General features: G+C 36.3%; 1 protein-coding gene across 2 annotated transcripts in view; it reads right to left on the bottom strand.

Annotated features, from left to right (window-relative positions):
• COL21A1 (collagen type XXI alpha 1 chain) overlaps positions 1-17492 on the bottom strand; it is a 169320-nt gene that overhangs the window by 13903 nt on the left and 137925 nt on the right. For both annotated transcript variants that reach the window (XM_079781606.1, XM_079781605.1), the window contains 5 exons: positions 9784-9828; positions 7573-7626; positions 6507-6560; positions 3080-3133; positions 722-793 (listed from right to left, as the gene is read on the bottom strand). In XM_079781606.1, coding sequence (XP_079637732.1) covers positions 722-793; positions 3080-3133; positions 6507-6560; positions 7573-7626; positions 9784-9828 — 279 coding nt within the window. The remainder of the gene's footprint in view (positions 1-721; positions 794-3079; positions 3134-6506; positions 6561-7572; positions 7627-9783; positions 9829-17492) is intronic.

Here is a 17492-nt window from a genome sequence, read left to right as displayed (position 1 = left end):
AACAAAATGGCAGAAAAACTGAAACAGCAAAAGATATGAAGAGGAAAACCTAAGAGCTTGTATCCTTTCCAGAATAAAAGCCAGTATATCGACTTTTAACCTGAAATGCATATATTTATAGTGGCATAGACTTTTTTTAACAAATGGACAGTCACTTGTTGCTTAAAACCTTCAAACTAATGATACAGCTCAGGGTTCCTTGAAAGAGAAGGAGAGAGAGAATTTTATATGAGCATATGCGACATGTATTTTAAACTCCTTAAATGAATTTAACAGAATTCATTCTCTGTAGTAGAATTGTTAATAGATAGAAACTTTATGGTCAAACATCTGATTGTAATCTTTATCCTTTCAGACTTTTGCCCCAGTTTCAGTAAGAGCGATTCATATTTTGGTAAGCGTGCCTGACGTTGAATACTTTTCCTGAAACATTCTTGACTCACCTGGATTGACTGCAAAACAGTCTAAATTTACAGAATAGTATTTAATTGTATGTTCATATTTTCTGATCTGAAAGCCTCTTCCCAGGTCCTCATCTAGAAGATAATACCCACATCGGGACATGAAAGACACCACAGATATGAGCATTAGCTCAAACACAGTATACAGGTCAGCTTATCACTAAAAGTATAATCAGTCCTACTATCCAATTTTCACCCAAGGAAAACTGACATGTTAGCAGCTCATGAAAAGTGAATTGTATCTCCTAAACAATGCTCACCTTTTCCCCTTGGATTCCCGGTAAACCCAGGTACCCTGGTTCTCCCGGCGGGCCCACTGCTCCGGGCTCTCCCTAAGTAACACAGAAATTACAGGAAGATCACAGACCTAGTGTTTACGAAAAATACCACTGTTTTTATTTCTACACATACCTCAAATTTTAAATTGCTGCTAAAAAAAAATGGTTGACATTTAGAGTTATTGCTATAGGAATAATAAAGAAGAACAAGTTTACCGGACTCCCAATAAAACCTCATCTATATTTTTCTATAGTTAAGAATTTCTGATAGCATACCATAAAATTTTATGAATATTTGGTACTTTATTATATTTCATAACATTCATAAAGTAAATAATAAAGTAGTGAAAATAATAAACATAGGTATCTTTTTTTCCATTTACTAACTACTTTTTCTTCCTCCTTAAAACTGCTTTTTCTCATATGCTACTTTAAAAAATGTACCTTATTGTTTCAAAACTGGTAAGTAAATAGAAGTAATAAAAAGTATTGAAAATCTCATTACCCACTATTTTTATTTTGTTATCTATTTTCTCTCTACCCTTCACAAACACACATACATAACTTAGTTACTTAATAGGTGCTATGTATGCATAATTTTCATCTTTTACTTCAACACATATTGATATTATGAATTTCTTTATATGCCATTATGTTTTTTAAAACATAATCTTTAAATCACAGAACAGTATTCAACTCTATTGATTTACCATATTTTATTGACTAAAACTCCCATAGTGTTAAACATTTTTTCAAAAATTTTTTATAAACAATATTGAGGTGAACATCTCTGTAGTTAAATTGGGTACACATTTGTAGTTTTTCTTTATACATATGGAATATTATTTTCTTAGAAGCAAATTCTTGAGCTGTTTCAGAATAAAGAATATCCCTGAGCCGAAACCGGTTTGGCTCAGTGGATGGATAGAGCGTCGGCCTGCGGACTGAAAGGTCCCAGGTTCGATTCCGGTCAAGAGGCATGTACCTTGGTTGTGGGCACATCCCCAGTGGGGGGTGTGCAGGAGGCAGCTGTTTGATGTTTCTCTCTCATCGATGTTTCTAGCTCTCTATCCCTCTCTCTTCCTCTCTGTAAGAAATCAATAAAATATATTTTAAAAAAATAATATCCCTGAGTTATCTTAACTCAAATTGTCTACTCTTCATCATCTCATAGGGGTTATTCTCTTTCTTTTTTTGAGTGCTGAGAACCACTTTATTGCACGTGTTTAGGGGTTTGGAGTGCTGGGGAGTCTGGAGAGGAGGGAACACACAGCAGGCTCCATCCAAGCGAGAGGCTCAGGGACTGGTGCTGGGGCATGACCCCCAGTGGGGGAGGCTCAGGTGGTGGCAGCAGCTGCTGCCTCTGCTGTCACTCCTGCGGGAGCCTGGCTCTGTTGGCCCTGCCCCAGCGAGTGTCATTGTGGATGACTGCGATGATCCGATCCTTTTCATCCATGAGGCTCCGTTGCATCTGCTCCAGAGTCCAGAGGCAGAACAGTGAGGACCCTGCCTGCCAGCATGACCTGGAGGCAGAATCCCAGCACGTGCTGGTGTGTCTGTGCTGCTGCTGCTGCTGCTGCCTCTACTCCGGTCCCTGAGGCCTCACACCATGAAACTGGACGCAGTATCTTTAAATTTTAAATAAGGAGGTTCTCAGAAAGCATTGAGTGAAGATGTGTCAACAATCTTTGGGTTAAAACTCTAAGAGATAGGACACGATCCTGAATGTTTCATGGTTTTTAGTGTTTTGTTTTGTGTTTAACCATCAGTCCAAAACTCTATCCTAAAACTCTTCTGTAGAAACTAAGTTTTATTCTCTTTGCTCATTGGGCCTGCTCCTGAGCTGCTCAATATTACACTAGATTTTTAAAAGCTGAAGGGAACTGAAAAGCTCACGAAATAAACATAAGCATGGTTTGAGGGAAACTGGTAACGGCGGCCCTGGGTCCCCACTCTGAAAATAAAGTCCCATCCATCAGCAAACAAAGGAACAGCACAACTTATGGGAGCCACCCACTCTTGTTTCCACTCATGTGAGAGAGTGATATTCTCTAGACCAGAAAGAAGGTTCATATTAGCACACGACTTTAACCATTTCCAGAAAAATCAAGTCAAAGCACATTTCATGCATTTATTACCCAAACTATGAGAAAGTGTCCAAAAAACAGAAGTTAATTGGTCCATGTTGGTCATTTCCTTTCATGTACCTTAATTTTGTGACAAAGGAAATCCTAATTTCAGATAACTTTTCTTAAGAGATATAAATGTTAATATTATCAAATAAAGAGAGCAACTTATAATTCTTTGAAAATATTTCCAAGTGCATCAAATCACAGTTACCTTGAGCCCAGAAACCCCAGGCATCCCTTGAAGTCCAGGTTCACCTTTATTTCCCTGTCAATGCATCAAAACATTTGAATTAAAAAAAATGAGTCATAATTTATCTGATATGGACATTTATAGAAATCTATTTAAAATAATTTTTAGCCCTAGCCAGTTTTGCTCAGTGGATAAAGCATCAGCCTGCAGACTTAAGGGTCCTGGATTCAATTCTGGTCAAGGGCACATATTTTATTGCAGGCTCAATGCCTGGCCCTGGTAGAGGATTATGCAGGAGGCAACCAATCGATGTGTCTCTCTCACATCGGTCTCTCTCTCTCCTCCTCTCTTCCACTCTTTCTAAAACTCAATGGAGGAATATCACTACCTACAAGAGTGAGAATGAACAAAATAAAATAATTTCTGTATTTTCAACTTTCCACTTGTTTGAAACATGGACTCTATACATTAAGCCTACTTATGAAGAAAAACTCTTTTACGCAAGAAAGTGAGTTTTCACATTTATAAAAGCTCTCTAAAAGTATGTGTGTTTTATACAAGCAGGTCCAAGTATAAGGGGAGAGATTAAAATATTTAGGTCTCCACACCGCACAGACTGCAGCCACATATTTTCACAGCATCCTCTAGGTTGAAGATCTTTCCTCTGCTGTTTTCCTTTCTCACTATGGCTCACCTTCAGGATGCACCTGAAGGAAAGAAACCTAGCTTCCAATGTACAGTGGCTTTTTTGAAGAAATACAGATCAGAAAATGTTTAGTTTGTGCTCTTTTTCAAGATTCCAGCACAGTCCTTTCTAACAGAAACTTGGCGAGCAAGACTGAATTGACAGCAAAGAATGTAAGACAGGACAAGATGATTGGATATAAAAGAGAGAAAAGGCCTGCTGGCTAATAAGGAGAAATTGTCAACGGTTGTTCTGGTCTGCAAATACACAATAATACCTGAAATCACAACCCAGTCAGCATCTGGCAAAAGCCCTAATTAAACAGGTCCGTGTGACACCTGAAAGGAGCAGGTGATGATCATCCATAGCCAAGTTGGACTCACTCATAAGGGAACCAGCTTCATGTTCAGCTTTGGAAAAGTGCTCATGTTGAGAAACATGTGAACCTGAGATATGGATTTAATTAAAGCATGTAGCACATAACAGCAGTGTTGAGCCATAGAACAATAGCTCCTTAACATTTCTAATGTTACAAGTGATTAAGCTGGACATCAAGGATGTCAGAAGCCTTGCCAAAAGTTACATGGCCTGATTATGTTAATATGTCCTAATACCAGTCAAGTAATGTCTTTGAAAACTGGAATGCAGTGTGGTAAAGTAGACTTCTAATGGTTAAACAGCTCTTTAAAAAAGAGGTATTGCAATCTAAATTAGAAGTGTTCTGGAGAGCTCCCACAGCGTTTCAACCTCACCCCTGCCCTTCTAAGATAGCTTTTTGTCCCACTCTAGCCAATGATACTGAAGGCATAGTCCACATACATATACCTGACAAAACTGGCAGAAATAAGCTAATAGAGAGGTCAGTAAACTATGACCCGTGGGTTAAACCTAGCCCAAAGCATGATCTTTTTTTGTTTTTGTGTTTTTTGTTTGTTTGTTTGTTTGTTTTTAATATTGAACGCTTCACGGATTTGCGTGTCATCCTTGGGCAGAGGCCATGCTCATCTTCTCTGTACCGTTCCAATTTTAGTGATTGTGCTGCCGAAGCGAGCACCAAAGCATGTCTCTGTAAATGAAGTTTTAGGGGAACACTGGCATATCCCACATGGTTTGTGTTTGCCCATGGGTGTTTTTGCAATAAAATAGAAGAGTTGAGTAGTTGCAACAAAGACTATGTGGTCCTCAAAGACTAAAGTACTAGTATCTGGCCCTTTGCAGAAAAGGTTTCCAAAACTTGAGCTAATTAATAAACTGCGTGAAAAAAAAAAAACTTAAAATGTTTCATTGAAAATATTACATTAACATGTATAATTTTAACATCCTGAGTCTATTTTTAACAAAATTATTGCTCAAGTTCAAGATGAGGGAAATTAAACTTTATAGTAATTCATGTTAAAAATAACAAACTGTGTGATATTGGAAACAACCACTTGCCTCCCCAGCCAAATCAGCGAAATCAACAAATGCCACAAATATCTTTTAGGAAAAAGCCAGCAGATTTAATTGACCTCCAGCTAAGTAGGAGCCAATAATGTGAAGTGGCTAATTTTAAAAAGCTGATGAATGGGGGATATCTGTAGTAGTATCAACAATAAAAAATAAAAATCTGATAAAAATCTTAGATTGTATTCTCAAAATTTAGAGAATCCAGAGTATGATAGGAGAGTCATTGTATCTCAGATACTTAAAGAGCATACAACTACTCCACATCTTTAAAAAATGACCTTGAGAAGGTATGGAGAACCTCTACTTGGCAAGCCGAGTCACTCAAAGGTTTTACAGCAACTCTGCACACCTACTGCTGCTTGGACCCACAATACTCCAAGAATCCACATGGGTCCACACTGGTGAAAGGGCAGCTACTTTTCCCTAATCACTAGGTTCCCATGATATTCTATTCTCTCTTTTTTTAATGCTTCAGAAACTCAAAGTACATTAGGTCATCTACTCATTTAGTATGCCAGGTTCTATTCCCCTGGGAAAAAAAAAAAAAAGTCTAGTTAAATACCTCCAAAACAGCAATTATATAACTTCCTTTTGAAAGATTTTCCTAGAATATACTCATTAAATAGTTGAGAATAGCTTCCTGAGTCTAGCCAGGACATCTTTAGTTCCATCCTCTAAAAAAAAAAAAGTAACAACAACAAAAAATAGTTTTCTCAGCACAGGATTCTATACACTAGCAAATGGTCATAGCGTGGTATTACAAGAATTTCATTTCTACCATGAGAATACCTAACCTGACATCCTAAATATATTCATCAAGCTTGCCTTACTTTTTTAAATTCTGAAAGTAAAGATAATATGCTATCTTACCCATAGACCTTAGGGAAGAAATACCTAATAAAACTCACTACAAGGCATTTCACATTTCATGAATAAAAATTCCATATACATTCCACTAAATAAAAATACCACAGAGAGGACTAGAAAACTGGTGACCATTAATGCTTTAGGTCAGTGGGTTTGGCACTAAACTTCATAGAACTCTACGTGTTCCTCAGTGCCCTCTGAGATGCCAATAAGGGAAGAGGGAGCTGAGTAGTGAGGGAGTCTAGAACCTTCCCAGCTTAAACCAGACCTGCTTTACTTTAGTCTGTTCTATATGCATAGTTTTTGCCTAAGATTTTATTCCTACAAGCGATGGTTCCTAGAACTAAAACCACATTCAAAATAAAATCAATGTAGTTGAAACTTTTACTGAAGTACATAAATGGTCATTCGACACAAAGTTCTCAATCTTATTGATTGTCCTATATTTACCTTAGATCCTGGAGTTCCAGGCTGACCTGGTGAGCCATTGCTTCCCATCAAACCCTACATTTTTAAGTGGGAATTCAAGATAAAAAATATAGAGAAAAACATTTTAAAAATTTAAATTCATTTCCAAGCCACATATTCTCATAACAATTGACCCACTTATTTGGAAAATTTCCTTACACACATCATAATAAAGTAATTAAGCAACCTATACAATATAGAGTGAAAGCTAGCAGAGTCCTTGTAAATTTTTGCTCAAAGAATCTACAATAGCACAAGTTACTGAATGGCTGGTAAAAGACAGATGCAAGGAAAAGTTTATTTTTTTCTATACTCATTCTTCCTTTTATCATGAGGGTGAAGAATTAGGTTTCTGCATAGATGTTACCTTGATCAACATTACTTACAATTTCTATTTTCTTGAACAATATTTTGAAAGAGTTGCAATCTAATAAATTCTTTGAATATAATAATCTCTCTTCAAGTTACAAAATGGCCATATTTTTAGCTAAACATATAATTCATAATAAGACAATGATAACCACTCTAGCAAAAGGACCTGATTTAGTTTTTGTTGTACTTTAAATACCATCATGTATACTAAAAATATCTTCTTTCTCTTAAATATGGCAAAGGAAATGTGATGAGCAAAATAAAAATTCAATTAATATCATCAGAAAATACTATAACCTCAATATGGCCATATTAAAAATACCATGTCATCAATACTATGCTTTGATGTCAATTTAGGATGTGATTGCTATTATAAAATGTAAAATATACTGGTTAATAGCACAGATAATGAAATATTAGAAATTTATTTTCTGGTTTATCTATAGTAAGGCCTCTGATCTTTATTTGGGTGGTCAAATTTTTGAGAACCTGAAGAAATCTAGACTCTTCTAGAAAAATGGACATAAACATTATCTCTTTCATACAAATACATGGAATTGATGAACCCCAAGTATCTTATTGCTGCACCCCATCCAGTTTTGTGAACTCCAGAATACAAACTCCTGGTACACAGTAACAATATTTCAAACATCTGGTAATAATGACATTAACATACAGGTATCCCCGGAGCTCCTTTTTTTCCTAATGGTCCTGGAGGCCCAATTTCTCCCTAAAAATCAAATACAGATCAAATTTAAAATTGGAAATTATCAACTCATTTCCAGAAATTTCTAACCCAGGCACTACAGAGTGAAAATTCAATACCAATCAGCCCAGTGTGGTCCGTTTTCCCTTCCTGTACTACAAAAGAAAGGAGCAAGGCAAGGCTGGAATGGCAGGAATTGAACACCTTAAAGACGTGGGCCTGGGGTCTGTGGACTTACAAAGTCAAATATTTTCATTAGGAAATCAGGTATGACACTTGCCAGTCTTTCAAAGAAGACCTAGCAGTTCACAAAAAGGTGAGACAACAGGGAGGAATAATAAAGAAAAAAATTTTTTTTTACTTATCAGGGTTTAAGATCTATGATAGTAAAAACATACTAATAAAAAAACAAAAACTGAATACGGAATAACAGCATTCAGATTTAAACTTCTGGGATTGTGGCTCATTGGGTGCTCCAAGGGATTCTCTGAATCCAGAACAAAAACAAACAAACAAACAAAAAAACAGAAAGAGCATCCTCTGTGAGAAAATGCCGGTCTTATAAGAAGTAGGGGAGGTCTTCAAAGATCCCTCGTTTTAATAAAATATACTCTGGGTTGAGGCTATGATTATGCGGATTTGGAGCTGTGCAGGAGTCAGAGGATTGGGGTTGTCTGAGAGTACATGCTGAGCTCATGAAACTGACTGCCGGACCAGCCATCTATAGAGGCAGAACTTTCAAAGAGGGTTGAAATGGTGTCCATGCTACCAATAGGAGGCAGCCCTCCATCTCCAATTAAGCTGACAGGATTCCCACCAACTAAGATAAGCAATGAGCTCACAATCAACAAGAAAGAAAGAGGCAGCAAGCCACAGATGGAGACTCAACAGGAATATCCACAAACTATAGAAGCAGAATTTAAAACTGTATATGAAATATTTACAAATTAAAAAATAAAACCAGGAGGACTAGTAGGACTGAAAACAGAATAAGAAAATTTATTACAAATAAAAAGATATTATTAAAAATTAGAACTTGCCCTGGCCAGTGTGGCTCAGCAGTTGGAGTGTTGGCCTGCACACCTAAGGGTCTTGGATCCGAATCCTGGTCAAGGGCACATATGGGGGGACCAGCTGGGGCTGGTGCAGGGGGCAACCAATCTATGTATCTCTCTCACATTGATCTCTCTCCTCCTACCTCCCCCACCCCAACTCTACCTCCCTTCCACTCTCTCTAAAAAATCAATGGAAAAGATATCCTCAGGTGAGGATTTAAAAACAACAACAAAAAACACACAATTAATTTAAATAGATTAGACACAGTAAAGGAAAAATAAGTACACTGGAAAATATATCCAAAAAGTTTAACCAGAATGTAAGACAGAATAAAGAATATGAAAATAAAAAAATATTTAGGGATATAGAGGACAAAATTAGAAGGGATAAATATATCTCACAAGAATTCCAGAAATATGCAACAGAGAGAATGAAATAGTAGTAATATGGAGGTAATGGTTGATGTTATATAGAGTTAATAGAAATGATCCCACAGAGCCAGGAAGCAAATTGAATTCCCGCCAGGATGAATAAAGAGAAATTTTTATCTAGATACACCACAGTGAGTTTCAACAACACTAAAAACAAGAGAATAACTTAAAAGAATCCCAAAGAAAGGGACAGACACAAATCAATGGTCATCAGAATCAAAGCAGATATTTCACAGTAACAACAGAAGCCAGGAGACAATAGAAGAAATTTCTCAATGTGTTAAGAGAAAATAATCATCAATCTTGAATTGTATGTTGTACAAAATTATGTCTCAAATACAAGAGTAAAATAAAGATATTTTTAGTTAAATAAAAACTGAACATTTATTATCAAGCTATTTATACTAAAAGAACTTCTAAAGGTATAGTTCAGGAAGTAGTAAAATTACTACTAAGAGCACAAGATAGAAAAGTAACCTAGTAAAATAGAAAGCAAGTATGTAAATGCAAATTAATATTATCTGGATAAAATAACAATAAAAACTAATTTGTAAAATAATAGCTTCTGAAATTATATTGTATTTGAACACTTGACTTGCCATGAATGTAGTAAAAAAGTATTCTTGGTGAAGACACATTGCCCTTTCAATAAGCTGATCCAGGCCCAAATCTTTCAACTTTCATCATTACTCACCTTTTGTCCCATTAATCCTTGGTTTCCAGGAAATCCTGGGATTCCCTAAAAAGAAATAAAATAAAATTTTAAATAAAAATTTTGTTGACTGTATCATTAGAGAATAGGTCATAATTGGATTTTTAACTTATAAATAATGCATAATTTCAAATATATCCATTTACATTATAACACTTCCACTTATAATAATCCAATTTGGAAAACAGGAAATTTATGACAGTTGATACTATATGAACATCTACTGATACTAAAAGTTTAAAATAAAGGCTTTCAAAAATCTCTGAGGATATTAACCTTGGTTCTTCCCTCAGACCAACATAAGTGATAAAATAAGGACATTTCATCTAAACACATTCCTGTGTTACTTATCAAGAATAATGCAAATAAAAACTGTCAGAGTTCAGATTTAACCTAACAGTCCCAAAGGCCCTCACAATATCACAACTATAATTAAAAACTGATGAAACTAAATAATTTCCTCCGAACTGAGCCTTGAAATACCCAGAAACCTAACTCCTTGTGTAAAATATAATCTTTCTCCTAATGATTCCCTTGCTAATAAAATCATAAAGAAGATGCAGGCCACAGCTTGTGGAGAGACAGGAAAACAGAGAGGTCTTCCACATGGCTCAACCTGAACGTACAAGTCCTCTAGCAAGAGTCAGAGGAAATTAATGTTAATTTTATAAATTTGAGAATAATAGTACATTTATTAATAAGAAAGTAATTCTACTCAGTCTTTCAATACATTTATCAAAATAATCATTTCTCACCCAAACAGTGATGGTGCTAATCACACTAATCAATTTTCATTTTTTTAATTGTTTTTCTTAGCTCCTTTCTTGATGACACTTAAGATGGGATAATTAAAGTGTGTGTGTGTGTGTGTGTGTGTGTGCGCGCGCGCGCGCGCGCGCGCGCGCTTGCTCACAATCTGGCAGAAAAGAGAATGTGAAAGAGAAAGAAATTGGGCCCCATCAGTATTTCTTTGAAAGCCCTCTGCATCATTAGGGTTTACAAAGAATAAGCAGTGCTCTCCTCAGTAAATCAGGGCAAGTGGTAGAGATGCCACTATCAGTGAAATCAAATATCTTCTATTACAGGGACAGTCTGCCATAATTTTGCCTCTAACATCTTGATTTTATTAATACAACTAGAGGCCCAGCACACAAAATTCATGCACTGGGGGGGGGGGAGCGGAAGCAGGGTGGGTCCTTCAGCCTGGCCTGCACCTTCTTGCAGTCTGGGACCCCTCAGGGGATATTCACCTGCCGGCTTAGGCCCAATCCTCCCTGGGGATCAGGCCTAAGCTGGCAGTCAGACATCCCTCTCGCAATCCAGGATCCCTCGCTCCTTACCGCTCAGCCCTCTGCTCCTTAGCACTGCCGTGGAGGCTGGAGAGGCTCCTGCCACCACCGCTGCGCTCGCCAGCCATGAGCCCAGCTTCTGGCTGAGCGGCCACTCCCCCTGTGGGAGGGTACTGACCACCAGGGGGCAGCTCCTGCATTGAGTGTCTTCCCCTGGTGGTCAGTGCGCATCATAGCGACCGGTCGTTCCACTGTAATGGTCGCTTAGGCTTTTATTATATAGATTCTGTTTAGTACAGGACAGGAGCATATAGTTCTAGTTTAAAAATCCACTTGAATTATAAATTGCAATTCAATTTTATTCTACTTGGCTCAATTCAGTTTGCCAGGGGTCTACGCCCTTTGCAGAGAAAAAAAATGCATGTAAGAGCCCTAACCGGTTTGGCTCAGTGGATAGAGTGTCAGCCTATGGACTCAAGGGTCCCAGGTTCGATTCTGGTCAAGGGCATGTACCTTGGTTGTGGGCACATACCCAGTGGGGAGTGTGCAGGAGGCAGCTGATCGATGTTTCTCTCTCATCGATGTTTCTAACTCTCTATCCCTCTCCCTTCCTCTCTGTAAAAAATCAATAAAATATATATTTTTTAAATGCATGTAAGCAATGGCTATCTACAGGTGTTTGAAGTCTACTTGAAAACACAAGCATTTATAAATGTACTAACTAGATATAATATAAAATAATATTAAATTTCAATGTAACATTATAAAACATGAACCCAGGACATTCTATAAACACTCTAAAACATAAAGCAAAGTAAACTGAGTTTTAAGTATAATGAACATAGAATAATATAAACTGTATCCTCATATACAGAAAATTTATATTCTCAAAGAAATCAAGATCAATATTGTTCAGAATAAAGGCCCCATTTAAAATGATGGCATCTGCAACCAAATCTCACTCACACACACACACACACACACACACACACACACACACACACACACAATCAGTTTAGATCAAGTTCTGAATTTAAATAAAATCTCCTTATAAAATTGTGTCAAGATGGCCACACATTATTCTATGCAACAGTCCCGTGGCCCCAAGAATCCCTAATGGGATCATGTAATTGCCCATGACACAAGCAAACCTGAAAAGCTGAATTTTGCTGCACAGAGTAGTCCTTTATTATTTAGGGCTTAATCACTACTCAAGTCTCTATGCCCTTCATAATTTATAATAATAATAGGAAATAGTTACAGATATCCTGACTCTAGTCTTGTTTCTAAAGCCAAATCAGGAGTCAGCAAGTCTTCACCTTCACTTTGGGGGGAAACAGAGTTATGCCCAGGCATTCCTGAGTAGCAAGCTGGCTTCCACCTCCCAGAAATCCTTGAGAACCCCACATGTACCCCCTGGATTTGATTTGACACCCTTCTATCTGAGTAATTCTAAGACTGAGCTTGGTTTACCTTAGGACATAGCCACAAATCTTACATTATCTCAACATATCAGATATTGCGAATATTTGGGGAGAATTTCAGGTTGGAAAAAAAAGGTTATTTTTCAACTATTGTGTTTCTTCTAAAATTAGTGAACATTAAAATATATTTCATAGATGTGAAAAGAAGTTATATCCTCTATTCCACTTATACCAAGAATTATTAAATACTTATTTTGTAAGTAACAAGCAAAAATATATAAAACTATGTGATATTAAAAACAAAATGTAAAATTAATTTATAAAAACAATTTTTGGCCAAACTAATGTAATATCATGAGTGTGCATGGAGTAAAAGACTATTGAGAGAGAGGTTAACCAAAAGAGCTAAAATCATTCAGAGCTTTATTAGTTAATAAAATTCTCCTAGATAATATTCTCCTGGGTTCCCAATGCATTTATTGAAACAGACTAAACTTTACCAATTTTAATTAGCAGAAATATCATTCAAAACCATTTGAAAGTTAGCAGTTTGTTGATCCAAAAGTATTTAGTAACAACTACTTTATAGAGCAAATGTTTTTTCCAAGCTAAATCTTTATATTTCTCTTTCACCTGTGTGGTCTGGGTTCAGACAACTGTGAAATGTACAAGTAAAGACAGAAACAAGTCTTCTATTTGGTAAGAGTAAAGAGACCTATTTCTTCCACTTATGTGATTTCAGTTTGGGTTTTGAGGAAGAGGAGAGAGTCAGCTAGAAATTCCTGTATAATGTTGTGGTGAAAAATGTGGGTATAAAAATAAATGTTCTAGAAGCTTCTCTGTAACCATTAAACCATTGCTGTGTAACAAACAGTCATTAAAAATAGGAATTTAGAATAAAGTGTTTGGTCCCTATTTCCTAGAGACCACTTTATAATGAAGAAGATGTATCCATGGTATATTACTTGGAAAAGACAAAATATCACTTTATACTTCCCCACATATAATGAATACATTTATCTCACCCCTGAAATTAGAGCATCTTGAATCAAATATGCTTTTAAGTTATGTAATATTTTCAATGTACTGAAAACAGATGCAACCCATTAATGATATTTTAAAATCAATTTTTTCAACGTTTCTATGTAGTGGTGAAGATACTTAATATTACACAGCTTTCAAAATATTAGAAGCATATTATGTCTTCTTTTTTATATAAAGAAGTTATTTATTTATTCCCAGAGAGTCAATGAAAGAAGAACTCTTGTTGAAAGTATTACTATTATTAGTTACAAAGATTACAATGATTATTTAAAAAGAACACAGAAGTAGTACGAAACAGTTAAAAATTTAGACTCTGGAGTCAGCCAGTCCATTATGAAGTGGCTAACTGACTCCAGGCCAGTTATTTAAACTGTGAAATCTCAGTATCACTATATCACACATGGGGGAAATAACAGAACCTAATTCATGGAGTTGGTACATCATATCAGTGAACTTTCACAAGTGCTTAGTTCAATGCTGGCATGATAATGATTGGATTTTCATGACTGTCTTTTCACAGCTCCCTCCCTGACCTTTTAAAGTTACAAAATAAATGAGTCCATTCTTTTCAGTATCTCAAAATTTGTCTTTTTTCTCTATTTTGAGGAAGTCTGTTTTGTCTTTCCACCTTGCCATTTTCTATGCTCATTTCCAAAAGTTGCCATTGTTTCCAAGATGACTCTGGCAATCTACGGCTTCCCACTAGGGGGCGGCAACATGCAGGCATTGCCCTCATTCATTACCTTTGCCTTTTCATGTTTGGCTGACTCTGATTATATAGAAAAATACTACAGTGACTTCTCTTTTTTTTAAAAGCAGAACTATAAATACATTTATATTTCATCACTATTAAAAACATTTATATTTCAACACACTTTTCCCCCCAGAAAAATATGACCAAAAGTTTCAAATATATTTACAGGTGAACTCCACAACATTTTTCAATCCAGTGTTTTTAAATTCCAAACTGACAGATCATTATGAATGATGTACAAAAGATTGCTCTGTGATAACTCTGAAGAGAAGTAAGTCACAGTCATAGCTGCCAGACCTTAAAGAAACCAATTTACAAGTACTTGCAATGAACTCTTAATATGGAAATTACTGGTTTTACTACCCTCTTTAATACTTCAATACAGTTTTACTACTCTGTTTGATCTTTAAGGGGAGAAACAGCAATCTAAGTAACAATGGATGAATTTTTTCTCCCTAGCCTACAAACCAGGACCCACATGAGACTGGATCCAAATTACCCAAATAATTTCAATAGACTATTCTTTGGTAAATACTTGTGGGCTCCTCATACTTATGTATAACAGATAATGTCACCCATCTGTCATAATAAGTTACATAAAGAGACAAGAGATGCCACAGAAAGGAACAGCTATCGGAGAGCGCTTTGCAAAGTTGCTTCATGTTACTGGCATTTCTCACCCTAATCTCAAGGCATTTATACAGTTTTAAGGCCGAGAAGATATGCTACATGATTTGCAAATGTATTATTTTTTAGGACAAGATTTAAAAAGGAAATATTTATTAAATTAAAATTACATCCCTGAAAACCCAGAGGAGGTGGAGGAGGACCAGAATAAAATACCTGAGAACTGTCTGCACTGCCACATCACAGGAACGTCATAGAACCGCCCTGACCCCTCCCCTCAACTACAGAAAAATAACCCATCCCTGGACAACAGCAAGTGAAACCATGCATGTGAAACACATTAGTGAGTTAAAAGGAACATATACATATACACATATGTAAACCTGAAAACCAATTCCATTTCAAAGAAAAGTTCCAAAGTAATACCAGAGTTGTTCTAAACTAAGCTCTGATCCTCTGAAAACCTAAAAAGTGCAGCTCATATTATTTTGGGCACATGGAATGTCACTGTATAACTCAAGACAAACTGTGGTGAACTTCTCATTCAGGAGAAAATGGGACATGGATTTTTCAAAGACCTTTATAGCTGACTCAGTAAGCTGTATACCATTTTCCAGAGAAATCTGAAAATTATAATAAATATTTTTTAAAAGTAATACAAATGCAGACTGGTGCAGCCATATGGAAAACAGTATGGAATTTCCTCAAAAAATTAAATATGGAACTGTCATTTGACCAAGTGATCTCACTTCTAGGGATATATGCTAAGAAACCCGAAACACCAATCACAAAGAATGTATACAACCCTATGTTCACAGCAGCACAATTTACAATAGCTAAGATCTGGAAACAGCCCAAGAGGCCATCAATAAATGAGAGGATGAAAACCTGTGGTACATTTCACAATTGAATACTATACAGTAGTCAAAAAGAAGGATTTCTTACCCTTTGGGACAGCATAGAGGGAGCTGGACAGTATTATGCTAAGTGAAATAAGCCAGTCAGAGAAAGACAAATATCACATGATCTCATTCATATGTGGAATCTAATGAACAAAATAAACTTGAACAAAATAGATCCAGAGATAGAGAAGCATGGAAGAGACTGTCAAATCTCAAGAGGGAAGGCCTGAGTGGGTGGGTGAGTAGGAAGAGATTAACCAAAGAACTTGTATGCATATGCATAACCCGTGGACAATAGGTTGGTGAAGCCCTGGGGCAGTGGGCAGGGGTACGGGCAAGAAAGGGTCTATGGCCGAAACAGTGGATAGAGCGTCGGCCTGTGGACTGAAAGGTCCCAGGTTCCATTCCGGTCAAGGGCGTGTACCTTGGTTGCGGGCACATCCCCAGTAGGGGGTGTGCAGGAGGCAGCTGATCGATGTTTCTCTCTCATCGATGTTTCTAACTCTCTATCCCTCTCCCTTCCTCTCTGTAAAAAAATCAATAAAATATATTAAGAAAGGGTCAATGGTGGAAAATGGGGACATATGTAATACTTTGAACAATACAGATTTTTAAATTTTAAAAAAGTAATATGTAAGTCAACAAATAAAAATATTTTAAAACATCAAATCAAAGGTTGAAGGCAATTTGAAGAAAATGAATTAATTTTAATCTTATTCATTTATATGATAAAAAGCAAATAACTATTTGAAAATTATATCTATAACTTCCTAAGTATCTTTTATTGATAACCTCATTTTTGAAATATTACATATATAATTTTACACCTAAATTATTGTACTTATTGTGTAACTCAGCCCATTGTGAGTTTTGTTATGTTCATATAATGTACTTGTATATCCCCATTTTTTTTCTATTGAAAATAATGAGATGATACACTAATAAACATTTACTAAAAGAAAAAAATTAAAGGGAATTGTATTAGCTTTCTCTTGACCTATGACAAATTACCACACACTTAGTGACTTAACACAATAAATTTTATTCATTCACAGTCCTATAGGCAGAAGTCCAGCATGGGTTTCACTGAGTTAAATTCAAGGAGTTGGCAAGGAGCTGACTCCTTTCTGAAGTCTCTAGGGAGGAATCCTTTTCCTACTCATTCAGGTTATTGGGAAAATTGAATTCCTTGCTGTTGTAGGACCCAGGTTTCCATTTTCTTGCTGGCTGTAAACTGAGGACCATTCCCAGTTTCCAGATGAAATCACATTCCTTGGCTCATGGATCCCTTCCTTTATCTTTAACACCAGCAGTGGCAAATCAGATCCTTTTCCAGTTGAATATTTTTACCCATCTTCTTTCATATTTATTTTTTTATTAGATTGGGCCCATCCAGATAATCCACAATAATCTCAAGGTCATTAACCTCAATCCTATCTGTAAAACCTCTTTACCATGAAAATTAACATATTCCCAGGTTCTGGGGATTAGGATGCAGGCATCTTTCTTGGGTTGGGGGAGTCATTATTTTGTCTACCTCAGAAATATACCTATTATCCCAGGACCAGATAGTTTCTATGTTACTTAAACTTCCTCAGGGCATTAAAAAGATGGAGATCGTCTAAATTCAAGTAAGCCTAATAACAAAACA

The sequence above is a fragment of the Cnephaeus nilssonii genome (genome assembly GCF_951640355.1).
Source record: "Cnephaeus nilssonii genome assembly, chromosome: 9".
NCBI classification, from domain to species: domain Eukaryota; kingdom Metazoa; phylum Chordata; class Mammalia; order Chiroptera; family Vespertilionidae; genus Cnephaeus; species Cnephaeus nilssonii.
This window is presented reverse-complemented; position numbering and strand designations above follow the sequence as displayed.